Raw genomic sequence first — 16,135 nt, 5'->3', positions numbered from 1 at the left:
AGGCTAGATATATTATGGAGAATATCAAACCCGGTTACGAGATCTTTACCAGGTGCACTTGTGCCAAGAAACCTCTGTCTGATAACAAGCTTAGGAAAAAGCCTGATATGAATCGGAATACTGATCTTATCAACTGTAAAAGTGTCACCACTGGCTGCCAAAAGCTGTTGGAAATGTGGTTTCCAGTAATTTTTTGGGAGGATTTTCGGATTTAAAATGGAGACTGAAGCGCCAGTGTCAAAAAAGCCAATAACTTGAATGGGTTTAGCGTATGTGGATGTCAGAAGATGGACTTGGCTAAAGGTATTAGTGCATCCTTTTTGATAGGTTTTGGCCTTTGTATGTGAGGGATTAAACTTGCTTCAAAAAAATTCATATCTTTTTGTTTTGTGAATTGAATTGGAGATAGCTATTGTATTGGACCGAATCTGAGCATTTCTGGGCATGGAGGTGTAACAGGATATGAGCTGACTGAGCACAATTTTTCGTCAGAGGTATCAGAATCTGATTCTGAATCGGAATCTGATTATGACTCATCACTATCACTGTAAGCAATTGAGAATAATGAATAATCATTCGGCTCGTCATCTAGAGAATAGATAGACTCGACATCTGAAAGATCAACGGCCTGATTTTTATTAAGCGCCTTGATCATTGCTTGTGTCTTTCTATTATCCGGGCAATTACTTGCAAAATGAACTTTCTTGTTACATACATAGCATCTATCAGAAGTTCTTCCTCTTTGGTGTTTTTTTCTAAAGAATTTCCACTTCTTCTTGTGAGGGTTTTTGTTCAGAGACCATTCTCTCCGCTTGTAAGAGCCTGTATATTTTTTATTGTAACTTCTTTTTTGAATGAGAGCAGTCACATGATGACTTATCTTTACACTTGAATTGGAGATGCTTATGATTGCAGGAAGTACCAAGACGTTTTCCCGTTTTTTCAAATTCAACAAGGATTTTTTTTATTAATTATAGTGTAGTTAGAGAAACATAGAGTATTTAGAGATTCAGAGAATGAAATGGTACAGACACCATCTATTTATGCTACACTACTTGTGGGGGTAAAATGGTCTAAACACATCCAAAAAACTCCAAAATAAAGGCACCAAACGACTTATTATTATTTATTTATTTTTTGAAGAAATCGAACAGCTCAAAATCTCGCGGTCGTGAGGGGGCATATCGCGGTCGCGATCGGATCCGAATAAAATACGGTTTTTATCCGGTTAAAAACGGCTAGTTGGATCTGATTGAATCCGGATCGGATCCCGGTCCGGAATTTTAAAAATCCGGTTTTCAAAATAACCGATTCCGGATTTTTCAATGCACCTCTACCCCTAAATTTGAATAATTGGCATCTAACAAGTTAATTATTTGAGGTTATGTATTCAAATACATCAAGCTCATTATTTTATGTTGACTTGAAACATTAAGTTCTTCTCTCTGCTATAATAACTCTATAAGCCTAATACCCGAGACATACACAATTAGATAACAACCAAATATGACTTCGATACCAAATGAGATAAAAATAGGAAGAAAAAAAAAAAAAAAACAGTGTAAAACCTAATGCCAAAAGATTGAGCTTTGTCCCAGATTATATGGGTCAAAGGGAATATTCGATTCATTAACCTTTATCTATTTTGAGTCCAAAACTGAAACCAGATGGAGGGAGCAAAAAGGACATCCAATACTCAGAATCAATGCGCACAAACGCAAACTTAATAGTCACCTAATAGGCATATTGAATGGGAAAAAAAAAAAAAAAAAAAAAAAATGGTATATTGTGATTTGCAAGTAAATGAATTCCCATATATCAATGAGCAAAATTTCCAATGACCACAAACGGTAACTTCCTGTTTAATCAAGTTCCCATATAGAAACAACCAACCTGATTTGCTAAATGTACATGCCTGACGTAAGACGTAAACATATTCATCTGGTGTGTAGAGTATACGCAAACGGCCTCACAACTTAGTTTAGCAACCTCAAATTGGATCAATCGTCATGTAGGTGAACCTGAATTCCAATGCAAAAAACAAATCAGAAGGGAGATAAGATCAAAATCATAACCAAAGAACAATTTCAACACATTTAACAGTCTTGTAAAAGGCAACTGTCTCAACCGATTAGTCGGTGTGGTGACAAACCCTTCCCGTTTCAGCCAAAAACCCCTAATTAGTCGGTCGACGCTAAAAAGTCATGTCAAAGTCGGTTTGAGTCGGTCAAAGTCATGGTTGGTCAAAGTTTTTTAATACTTTTATACTAAGATTTCTTGCCTCATACATATGTTTGACATATTTAGGTTTGAAATATTTATGTGTAATGTAACTATATACGAAGTATATTACTAAAAGTCAACGTTAGTCAACATCCGACTCGACCCCAACTCGATCAACTAGTCGTTTCAAAGTACTGACCGACTCATCTCCGTCTCACGACTTTTCCAACCTTGAGATTTAATGGCAAATGGATCGCTTAAGATTATTCATCTTCAACTGGTCAAACAAGTCAAATATAATTAGTTGGAAAGCAAACGGTCAAATGTGTGGAAACTCACCCAAAATATTTTGTAATACATATAACTCCAAAGTCAATAAATGTAAGACTATCACACACATATACATAAAAAAACTTGAACAATAAAAAACAGTTTAGGTCACAACCCGACCTGACATGTTTAAACCCATTAACCGATAACCCCCAACTGTTCCACCTCTTGTACTAGTGAAAACCTAACTATTAATAACAATATATATTACAAAAATATATTTTTTTTTTAAATATTACCATAAATGGGAAATTTTCTAAGCGCAGGGACAAAGCCTCCTTGTATGCTGATGAGATCCATCACAGGAAAACATAGACGGTCTTCGCGTATATAAGCATGCGCCCGGGTTCAAATTTCTCGGGGCATCTTCAACTACTTCGGCAGGTTGATCAGCTCCAATGCTAGCCAAACACGACCCTTTACATTTCATATACTTTTGCATAACGTCACATTGATTAATAAGTGCAAATTTACTCGGAACACACGATTGTCCATTTAACTTGCACGCAGAATCACACGACTCCCCTTGTTTACCAACAATAACATTAATCCCAATCAATCTCACTTCCATTTGTTGATCACTAATCCTACTCGAAACATTACTTGGCGGCCCAAAACAATGATGAAATTCGCTGACATAAGCGTTTTCATGAACCACACTCTCAGAATTATGCCGACATCTTCCAACACAATAATCGAAAAGACTAGAATAAGTACCCGCAGTTACGGGTTTAGCTATCTTAACTTTTAATGCTTGATCAACGTGCATTTTTTCAGGATTTAGGCAGCATGAAACACAATATTCATACGAGTTACAGCATTTTGAAACAAGATTGCACCCTTGACAACTGTATTGATCTCTTTTGTAACGACAACAGTGTGATTTAGGATCTAACGATAACGCATCACACACGTAACCAGTATGATCAGTAATTAAATATCTTCCTTGAACGGTTGTTCTGCATATTTGTGGCTCTAAAAAGCTGATATCTTTCCTAATAGCATATGTAGTTGACGCCAACAATAATATCGACAATTGCACGAGTATGAAGTTGCGATATAACGAGTGTGTTGTTACTCTTATCTTCGAATCCATTTAATGGTCCTCCTACCACCACTATGATATTAAGATCGAATGTTCCAATTAATCCATTAAGTTCGCATTTCAAGATGTTTTCTAATCTATACGCGAACCCATTTTCAAACAATGTCCAGCTGCAAGTAATACAAGATTAAACAAAAACTAATAGGTTGGATTACAACATCAACTTCACACATAAGATCCAACATTCATCAATACATACATACATACATAATTTTTTAAAACTTTCTACAAACACTTGATTCACATACTAGTTTCCATTTGGGAACCAAATTTATAATTATAAATCGTTCTAATTATATGCATATCACAGAAGGTTAATTACCAGGAAAAATTACTTTAATTAAAGCTTAAAGATCAAAGTCAAATTTTGATTCAAAGTCAAACTGTCCTCCTTTTATCAGCAAAATTTTCAAAATTTATAAACAAAATTCATCCATGGCAGCTACAAAAAAAAAAAAAAAAAAAAAAAAAAAAAAAGAAGCAGATAACTTGCAAACACAATGTAATGAATATTAAAATATAATTTAATTAATCCAGAAGATGTACATAAGAGAACGAAGTGACATAACCGGAAATAGTTAATCTATTGTTTGCATATATATATTTAATTTAATTTATTCATAGATAAAAATGAAAGTATATAGTGGAAAAGGGAGTATTACCTCTAATTCAAGAACCCTAATTTCGTTGGATTGGTAAGATTTAGGTCGATGTTTCAAGGCTGTGTATACGGAAAGCAGGATTGGGGGTTACGGAAATCGATTTGGGCAACAAACGGACTAGTCTACTAATTACGGTAAAACACATTAAATGAGTTACCGGTGTATTTTGTTTAAAAAGATTAAAATGAAATGATGTTTAAGAGCGAGATTTAGCGAAAACGAATAAAGTTATCTACGATCGTCAAAAATAAAAAGTTTTGTTCAAGTGTAGATTTGTCAAATACTCCGTATAAATGTAAATAATTTAAAATATTTCCTCATAATCTCCATGAAAAGTTACTCCTAAAATAACCAAAAAATTCTAAATATTACCGAGGCTGCTGGCATGGAGTTAGCCGATCTTTATTTCTCAGATACCGTCATTGCTTCTTCTTTGGGAAAAGAAGTTTATGACCCGTGGGCAGTCTACCTCCATGCGTCATTGCTTTATCGGGCTCTCGTCTATTTTTTTTTTTTTTTTTGAATAGCAATTGGGATCACCCGAGGGGGACTTTAACCACCCGTTGCGATCATCTCCCGTTTCGACTATGCCAAATCATTCCCCATTGCTGCCTACCGTAGGAGTCTGAGCTGTGTCTTAGTGGTGGCTGACCATCCTCTCGGACCAGCTACTCAGTGATTCCTTTAAAGGCAACGTAATAACACCGTTTTCCATCCTCTCATTCCTTGAAAAACGTGAATTGTTTGATTTTTATTAAGGTAGAAATGGTATTTTTCACACTTGTGTGACGACCCGAAAATTTTCGATCAAATTTAAATTTAAAATTTATATGATTTTGACCGACGATTCACGAACAAATATTTGTAACTAGACATGAATATATATATATATATATATATATATATATATAGGGGCAGGATCAATGGGGAAGTAACCAATCGGGGGGAAGCGGGGGGAAGCAAAAAAAAAAATTTCGTTTTTTTTGAAATTTTTTTTTTCCGGCATCAAGATCACACGAAAATATGAACATTTAGAAGAGACACTTCGTGATGAATGTTATTATTTAGGCGGAAAAACGATCGACAAAAATAACATTCAAGATAATATTGTTCGTGAAGAATATGAAGGTTTTTTTTCCATGTTTTGTGAAGTAAAATTTAGCCCGATTTAGAGTTTAGGGTTTAGGGTTTAGGGTTTGGTGTTTACTCTAAACCGTTCTTGTTAAAAACTCAATCTAAATCCTAAATCTAAACCCTAAACCCTAAATTTCTAAACCCTAATATCTAAACCCTATAAACCCTAATATCTAAACCCTAATATCTAAACCCCAATAGCTAAAACCTCAAAATACGCTCGAAAAACATGATAATTGTTATATATTACTTCTTCGAGCGTTTTTCCGCCAAAATAAAAACATTTATCACAAAGTGTCTCTACTAAATGTTCATATTTTCATCTCATCTATAATGTTCGTGAACAAAGTTTTTTCAAAAAATGAAAAAAAAAAAAGAAGTTTTTGCTTCCCCCTGCTTCCCCCCGAATGGTTACTTCCCTCTTGATCCTACCACTATATATATATATATATATATATATATATATATATATATATATATATATATATATATATATATATATATATATATATATATATATATATATATATATAATGTGATAAAAATATAATAATAACTTAGTCATAAAACGTTTAGATTTAAAATAATATTTTATATATATATATATATATATATATATATATATATATATATATATATATATATATATATATATATATATATATATATATATATATATATATATATATATATTAGGACGATGATTTTAGGAAGCAAATGACCATAACACTCAAAAGTATAAGTTGCATTTTAATTAGTATACTCATTGGTGAAGCGACCCGTCTTAATCCATCCGGACGAATTCCATATTGATTACAAACGATTCACAATAGTTGATTTCATCGCGAGGTACTTGACCTCTATATGATACATTTTACAAACATTGCATTCGTTTTTAAAAGACAAACTTTCATTTACATCGACAGTTAACAGCATGCATACCATTTTATAATATATCCATCTATAATTGACTTGATAATAATTTTGATGAACTCGACGACTCGAATGCAACGTCTTTTGAAATATGCCATGAATGACTCCAAGTAATATCTATAAAATGAGCAAATGCACAGCGGAAGATTTCTTTCGTACCTGAGAATAAACATGCTTTCAAGTGTCAACCAAAAGGTTGGTGAGTTCATTAGTTTAACATAAATAATCATTTTCATCATTTTAATCGACCACAAGATTTCATATTTTCATTTCTCATAAACATACGTCCCATGCATAGAGACAAAAATATCATTCATATGGATTGAACACCTGGTAATCGACATTCACAATATGCATATAAGAATATCCCCATCATTCCGGGATCCTCCTTCGGACATGATATAAATTTCGAAGTACTAAAGCATCTGGTACTTTGGATGGGGCTTGTTGGGCCCGATAGATCTATCTTTAGGATTCGCGTCAATTAGGGTGTCTATTCCCTAATTCTTAGATTACCAAACTTAATAAAAAGGGGCATATTCGATTTCGATAATTCAACCATAGAATGTAGTTTCACGTACTTGTGTCTATTTCGTAAAACAGTTATAAAAACAGCGCATGTATTCTCAGCCCAAAAATATAAAGAGTAAAAGGGAATCAAATGAAACTCACGCATATAATTATTATAAAATAGTTAATAAAGCATTTGCATGTATTCTCAGCCCAAAAATGTAATAAGTAAAAAGGGAGCAAATGAACTCACTATACTGTATTTTGTAGTAAAAATACATATGACGACATTGAACAATGCAGGGTTGTCCTCGGATTCACGAACCTATATCATTTGTATATTTATTAACATCCATAGTTGTAATTGAACACACACACACACACACACACACACACACACATATATATATATATATATATATATATATATATATATATATATATATATATATATATATATATATATATATATATATATATATATATATATATATATATTAGTTATATCATTTTTATGTTAATAACATATATATGTTTCATATGTTCATTTTGTATTTAAAAATATTAAATTTTGTTTTGTTATAAATATTAAGTGTCTTTATATACATGTATATATATATCATTTGTTTGTCAAAACCCTAATTTGTGACAACCCGAAAATTTTCGACCAAATTTAAACTTTAATCTTTATATATTCCCGACACGATAAGCAAAGTTGTAAGTTGAATCTCAAAGATTTTTAAACTGTGTTCATACATTCATTTAAATCTCGACCAAGTTTCTATGATTCACGAACCATTATATGAACGAACATGATTATATATGTGTATGTGTATATATTATAACTTGAAAACATTAACAAAGTATTAGACGTATAATACTTTATATAAACGTATTTGTTTCAAAATATATTCTAATAGTTATCAATGAAATTAAAAGATGATATCAAATGATTGAATTATTAGATACATTGAATTACGATTACGAGTCTCTGTAAGGAGATCCACTTTGATTTGGAAAACATTTCTTTTTAACGGTATTCGGAATAATTGGTAAAGTGATTTATTAGTAAGAACAAATGTGTCAATTAACGAGAACTAGACAAGGGTTAGCGGAGTTTACTGTTCAATTTCCTATATAGGTATTAACTAGTTAACTTTCATATTATTTAGGGTGAAAGTGAAATTTGGGAATATAGATAACTTAGGAAATAGATATCGAAAAGTTAAGTAACTCATTAAGATGATTTCATACGTTTATTTAACCTTTGGACTTTATCCCATGCTTCACCAACAGACTGTAATTTAAAGACTTGAAACCTATTATAAATATATATGATTCTACTTTTCTAAAACATTTTATGATATAACGATTTTCATTATTTTAACCTTTAAACAAAATAATTCTTAAATATATTTAGTTTTGGAAAACAAAATTATCATATTTATTTGATTTAGTTTCAAACGTACAAAAATGTTTTCAGTTTAAAAAGAACTTTATTATTAAAACGTATATAACTTTTATAAATATCTAGAACCACTTTTGACAACTCATTACTTAACCAGTATGATAAAGATATCGATATTTATATTTTATTTTATTAAATATATATAACGATTTAAATTAATATTATATATATTTATACGCGTATTATACGTACATAGTTTTATACTTTTACTATACTTAAACTTTACCTTTACTTTATTTTTACTTTACTTTAACTTTAATAATTCACTTTAATAATTCATACTTTAATAATTCACTTTAATAATTCATACTTTAATAATTCACTTTAATAATTCATACTTAAATAATTCACTTTAATAATTCAAAAATCTATTATAAATAGAATTCAATAGGTTTCATTATTTCATAGAAACTTGAAAATATTTTCTCTAAACTCTCTCAATTGATTTACATATATATATTTACTCCGTATTATTTCAAGATATTATTAGTATACATAAAATATTACGACGGAGTGCTGTCCGAGTGATTTCGAAATTGTTTTTCGAGCGGGATAGAGCTAAGGAAATTATGGGTTATAGCTATGGAGGTTATGGGTATGGTTCGGGAGTATTGCTCGTAAGTCAAACTAGTGTTTATCATCTCCGTTGCGTCTACGTACTTTTCCTGCAATATTGAATCTCAATATTGATACGTGAGTACTCATAAGTTAATTTTTATATATTAATAGTGTATCCCTGACTAGTGCTCGAGAATATAGGATTATGCATGCTTGTACTTTTGATATTGCCATTAGATAGGATATGTTGAATCCTAAATTAGTTACGTATGCGGTTGAGATAAGGTATAAGATATGCATGTCGTTGGAAAGCTAGCGAAAAATTAAGAACTTTTCATTTAGATATCGAATGGTTTCGATGAACGGATTAGAAGTTATAATCAATTGAATTTTTGTATTATTATTAAAAATGATTATTATTATCATCGTTACTATCGTCGTCCTAATTTTTATTCAATTATTATTATTATTATTATTATTATTATTATTATTATTATTATTATTATTATTATTATCATTATCTGAGTTGTAATCACTTGCATCCATAAATTTCCTTGAAAACAAAGGGACCAATGAGATGGCGACATGTGGCGCGAAAATCACATGTGATTGGGGAAAAAAAAAATTCGAAATTTTTTTTTTTTAATTTTTTTTTCAAAATTTTTTTTTTAAATTTTTTTCCCGAAATTTTTTTTTTCGAAATTTTTTTTAAAAAAAAATCATATGTGATTATGCATGTCAATCACATGTGATTGTAAACCCAATCACATGTGATTGTAAACCCAACCACATGTGATTATGCATGGCAAATCCAATCACATGTGATTGTACAATTCAATCACATGTGATTGTGCAGGTAAATCACATGTGATTGTAAAAAAAAAAATTTTAAAATTTTTTTTTTTAAATTTTGAAAAAAAAAATTTAAAAATTTTTTTTTTTCAAAAAAAAATTTTTGAATTTTTTTTCAATCACATGTGCTTTTCGCGACACGTGTCGCGCTCTCATTGGTCCCTTGAATCTCAACTTAATTTATGGACTCAAATGAATATTCCTCATCATTATCTATAAAAAGTATTATCATTAAAAATTATTATTTTTATTATTATTACTATCGTTATTATCGTTAAAGTTATAATCAGTGTTATCATTAATATATTCATTATATTTATTATCATTAGTATTATTATGATTAAAACTTATATTAGTAACACTTAATTATTATGATTACTATTATTATCATTAACATGAAAACGATATAAAAGACGATTAAAAGCTATTAAAAGAATCAATTAAGAAATAATGGGTATGAGTATCATGATGAAAATTAAATATTGTAAGATAATGATTTAGATAAAATTATCGTTCTTATTATTTTTTTATCATTACTATTATTATTAAAAGTATCGTTATATTAAAACTATCATTTTAACAAAAATTACCATTTTAATAGAAATGTCATTGTTACTATAAAATATCATTATTATTATCATTTTAAATAGAATTATTATTTTAAAAGATAATATTAAAAAGTATCATAAATATTTATGTTATCATAATTAGAATTATCATTTTGTTTTAGTAATTATGAATATTGATATTTTAATTAATAGAATAATAATAATTATTATTACAAAATAATGCAACTTTTACTTACTATTATTATAGATATTATTTTATCAAATACATATGAGATACAAACATATTTTTACTACGTGTAATAAAATTTCTTTAATAATACCTATCATATTATCTTTATGATATTAAATGAACTTTATAAATTTTATTACTTAAGATATATAAAAGTATATTTTTTTAAAGTTTTATTTATTAATAAATGAATTATATTATTTACTCTAATAAATCTTTTAAAGATATTTAAAAATATAAAATGACGATATTTAAACTATATATTAATCATGTATAGATTTTGGAAATCATTTTGAGTCAAATTGACTTTTGTTGACTTTTGCATATTAGTCTCGAGCATTAAGAATGTGGTACACTATGACTTGACCTTAATTGTTAGACAAATATTGACCAACATATAAATATATAATTAATATAGGTTCGTGAATCCGAGGCCAACCTTGTACTTGTTCAATGATGTTATATGTATTTTTACTACGAAATACAGTATGGTGAGTTTCATTTGCCTTTTTACCCTTTATATTTTTGGGCTGAGAATACATGCTCAATTTTTATAAATGTTTTACGAAATAGACACAAGTAATCGAAACTACATTATATGGTTGAATGATCGAAGCCGAATATGCTCCTTTTTGCTTGGTAACCTAAGAATTAGTAAACCGATCTACTAATTGACGCATATCGTAAAGATAGATCTATGGGCCCGATGAACCCCATCCAAAGTACCGGATGCTTTAGTACTTCGATGTTGTTTTATATCATGTCCGAAGGATTTCCCGGAATGATAGGGGATATTCTTATATGCATCTTGTTAATGTCGGTTACCAGGTGTTCAATCCATATGAATGATTTTTGTCTCTATGCATGGGACGTATATTTATGAGAAATGAAAATGAAATTCTTGTGGTCTATTAAAATGATGGAAATGAATGATTATGATAAACTAATGAACTCACCAACCTTTTGGTTGACACTTTAAAGCATGTTTATTCTCAGGTATTAAAGAAATCTTCCGCTGTGCATTTGCTCATTTTAAAGATATTACTTGGAGTCTTTCATGATATATTTCGAAGAACGTTGCATTCGAGTCTTTGAGTTCATCAAAGATTATTATTAAGTCAATTTATAGTTGGATAGTGGATATTATGAAATGGTATGCATGCCTGTCAATTTTCGATGTGAAGAAAGTTTGTCTTTTAAAAACGAATGCAATGTTTGTAAAATGTATCATATAGAGGTCAAATACCTCGTGACGTAATCAACTATTGTAAATCGTTTATAATGTATATGAACGGGTCCTTTCATAATTCTTTTTATATTAAGTTAATACCAGAAGTTATAAAAATAGTGATAGTAATATTACTAATATACTTATGTTACTAATAATGGTTCTAAAAATGATAATAATGTTAATATTTACGAAAATACTAATAATTTATAATGATACCTCTTAAAGAATAAAACTACATAATAATAATATTAGTAGTGATACTTTCGTAAACTATATTAATGGTATTAACTTTTAATAACCATGTTAATAATATTGAATAATACTATAATACTTAGTCAATAATGATAATAATAATAATAATAATAATAATAATAAATATACTAAATAATAATAATACTTAAATGATAATAAAAAAATATTAATGATAACAATGTCTTTAATACTTGTAAATATAATTATAATGTTAGTAATAATAATTGTAGTTCTAACATTCATAATATTAATAATTAATAATCATAATAATAACAATAATCATTAATACACAAATAATAATAATAATAATAATAATAATAATAATAATAATAATAATAATAATAATAATAATAATAATAATAATAATAATAATAATAATAATGATAATAAAAAAAAATGCTACCTTCAAGTAATTCGGCCTAAAAAATACACTGCCCCATCAGAGACTCGAACCTCCGACCTCTCGAAACCCGACACCATCCTAAACCATCTGGGCTATGCCCATTATCTGTTTTATACCTGGTATTTATTTATTTAAACCAACCTATCTGTGTTCTATCTTCTTCTTCATTAATAAACTGAAAAGCATCGATAAGGGGTTTTGGAAGTCAAACTAACGAATTCAGTTTCCCTTAAAGACACATAAACAACCACTAATATATATTTATAGTTGTGTTTTAAAAAAAATGAAAATTAATAAAAAATATATATATATAAAAGTAACCTGCTGTCTGTATCGCGTAAAAAAAATAAGAACACATTAATTGAATTCGATTTTTACAAAGTTTTAGCCAAAGTTTATAACACCAATTGTGTTTCAAATCACTCCTAGAAGCTATGAAAATTATCAATTTAGCTTAAATTGAAACAGAAATTTCGAATTTGGATGTAGAACAGTTGTTGACTTTTTTTTATTCAAGGCTTTGACTCCAGAATTAAAACTTCATACACTGATTTGAAGTTTGAAATTTTTCAGATAGTTAGAATGAAGGATTTCTAACATTCCTACATTTACAAATTTTGAAATGCGATACAGAATCGGGACTTGGCCAAAAAGTTGAAGAACGGGATAGTCGTTGTCTGTTTTTTTTTAAATCTTTGATGAGCCTAACTGATTGAAAAGAAACTGGTTGTTGTAATTGATAGTAGTAATTGACAATGAAAGGAACTCGGATGGGTATATAACTTGAATTGATTGATTCCTATTGTAAATCCAATTTGACAATATTCTAAGCGGACAAAAACAATTAGAAAAATTAAAAAGGGTGAGATGGATTGATAACTGAATTTGTTTTATTTCAGATATGAGATCGACCTTGTGGACCTTTTACAGACAGAATCAGGAATCAAATAAGGTTAGATAATGACATGAAGCAGTAATTGTATCGATCTGTTATTTGTAGCTGTATATATATATATATATATACACCTTTTTATATCTGTAATTATATTTACGTATAAATATCAATTGTTTATATTTATATATCTATTATATTAATTCTGTAATATTAATTAGTAATATAAATCTGTTAATAAAACCTGTTTATAAATTTTTAATAAAAGTACTAGTAATAATAATAGTATTTATAATAATAATAATATCTTTATCAAAATTATAAAAATATTAATAAGAATAAAAGTAGTTATAAAAATGATCATAATAATATTATTAATGATAACCATATTAAATTGTATTATTATTTTTATTATAATAATGTTGATAACTATAATAATGATGATGATAATAATTTATTAGTGATACTAATAATATTAGTAATTACAATAATATTAGTAATAATAATATAACAAATTTATATTTATATCCATAATAATATTAATAATACTAATATAGATGTTAATATTGATACTAGTACTATTATTACTATAACAATTATAGTTTAACTTATAATTACATTTATTATATTAGATATTAATATTACATGTTATTAATTACTATGTGATATATATAATAATAATAATAATAATAATAATTCCTAATGACAATACTTAATAATAATAATTCTTAATTCCAATGATTAAATTTTATTATTTTCAATTATTATATATTTACCTTTATATATGTATACACCTGTACGTATTTATTTACAAATAATTGTTCGTGAATCGTCCGGATTAGTCAAAGGTCAAATGATTTCATGGAAACAGTTCAAAAATTTTTTGTGACTCAACAATAAAGACTTTGCTTATCGTGTCGAAGTCAAATAAGAATTAAGTTTAAATTTGATCGAAAATTCCCGGGTCATCACAATTGGTGAAATAAGTCTAATTATTGAAAAGGTACGTGTCGCGAAACGTAAAGTACAAGTTTTCTAAGCGTACGAAAGGACGTTCAAAAAACCGGAACCGGCACATAAGTCGAGCGTCAACGTACAATTCATCGGTGTAAAAATTACAAATCAACTATGCATGAGAATATAATATAATATTTAATTAATTCTAAAGATTAAATATATTATATATTAAATAATGTATGAAATGTGTCGACATAAGAAATGAATGGGAATGAACTCGCAAAGAGTGCTCATGCGACCGCATGAGCATCACACTCAAACCTCATGCGATCGCATGAGGGGTAGGTACAGATTATTTCCTTTTTAAGTCGAACGAATTCAGTTTTCTAATTCATTTTCTTCATTCTATCTATCGCTCGCACTCTCTCTATATTCATATGAATTATTATTATTATTATTATTATTATTATTATTATTATTATTATTATTATTATTATTATTATTATTAAGATTAATATTTTTATTAATCGTATTATTAATCGTATTATTATTATTATTATTATTATTATTATTATTATTATTATTATTATTATTATTATTATTAGTATTATTATTAGTATTATACATAAAATACTACGACGAGGTCATGGGCATATTATTTCAAACAGGCTTTTCGAGCGGGATTGAGCTAAGGAAATTATGGGTTATAGCTATGGAGGTTATGGGTATTGTTCGGGGGTATTGCTCGTGAGGTCAAACTAGTGTTTATAATCTCGATCGCGTCTACGTACTTTCCTGCAATATTGAATCACAATATTGATACGTGAGCACTCATATCCTATCTTTTATATATCGATAGTGTATCCATGACTAGTGCTCGAGTATATAGGATTATGCATGCTAGTATGCTTTAATTTTGTCGTTAGAGAGTTTATGATGAATCACGAATTTGATACATATGCTACTGATATAAAGTATATGATATGCATGTTTTTGGAAATCTGGCGAAAAATTATTAACTTTTCATTTAGAAATCGCGTGATTTCGATGAACGGATTAGAAGATATGGTCAACTGAATTATGATTAACATTAATTGAAATTGCTTTTGAATCTGCATTTGATATTTAAACAACTTATTTATAAGATTGATAATTTGGATTTTTAAATATTACTAAGCGAGTAAATAAATTTCTATATAAGGCACGTCTCGTTTTGGTAAACAATTGTCAAAGTTGACTGTCTTATCATGTCTTAAAGCTTTATAAACACTATAATCTGATTTTACAAGTATAATAAAATATTTTCGATTGCCATGATAATTCAAATATAATATAGCTCCTGAAATAAATAATATTTTGAGTTTGATAAACTACAAATTTGTTCAATTATCAAGACTGATACTATGTTAATATAATAAATATGTATAGATTTAAAGATCATATTGGGTCAGGTTGACTTTTGAGATGACTTTTGTTAACTTTTGCATGTCAGTCTCGAGCATTAGGATTGTGATACACTATTACCTGACCTAGCTTATTAGACATGTATTGACCAACAAATGTTCTCTAGGTTGAGATCTACGATTTTTTTGCATTTCGAATTTCGGTCACATTTCAGTGAATGACCTTATGTGCTGCTAAGGTGAGTTTATAGATCCCTTTTTAAATACTTTAAATATTTTGGGCTGAGAATACATGCAATTTATTTTAAATGCAATAAGACACAAGTACATACTTAATTCTACACCGAGTTAAACCGAAAATTCCTTAGCTTTGGTAATTAGTAGCTGCCAGTACATAGGATATGGACTGGTGGGCGCGAATAAT

At 28.5% G+C, this 16,135-nt stretch overlaps 1 protein-coding gene across 1 annotated transcript; it reads right to left on the bottom strand.

Moving 5' to 3' along the window:
• Positions 1 to 1,800: 1,800 nt before the first annotated feature.
• LOC139863041 (uncharacterized) lies at positions 1,801 to 4,439 on the bottom strand. Its single transcript, XM_071851689.1, has 3 exons — positions 4,321 to 4,439; positions 2,793 to 3,768; positions 1,801 to 2,021 (listed from the first exon to the last, which is right to left on the bottom strand). Exon 2 carries the CDS (start codon positions 3,647 to 3,649, stop codon positions 2,810 to 2,812), a length of 840 nt encoding a protein of 279 aa, XP_071707790.1. The 5' UTR covers positions 3,650 to 3,768; positions 4,321 to 4,439; the 3' UTR covers positions 1,801 to 2,021; positions 2,793 to 2,809.
• Between the last annotated feature and the right edge of the window lie 11,696 nt (positions 4,440 to 16,135).

The sequence above is a fragment of the Rutidosis leptorrhynchoides genome, chromosome 8, assembly GCF_046630445.1.
Source record: "Rutidosis leptorrhynchoides isolate AG116_Rl617_1_P2 chromosome 8, CSIRO_AGI_Rlap_v1, whole genome shotgun sequence".
Classification (NCBI taxonomy): domain Eukaryota; kingdom Viridiplantae; phylum Streptophyta; class Magnoliopsida; order Asterales; family Asteraceae; genus Rutidosis; species Rutidosis leptorrhynchoides.
Note: the sequence above shows the minus strand (reverse complement) of the source record. Positions and strands in the feature narration are given on the sequence as shown.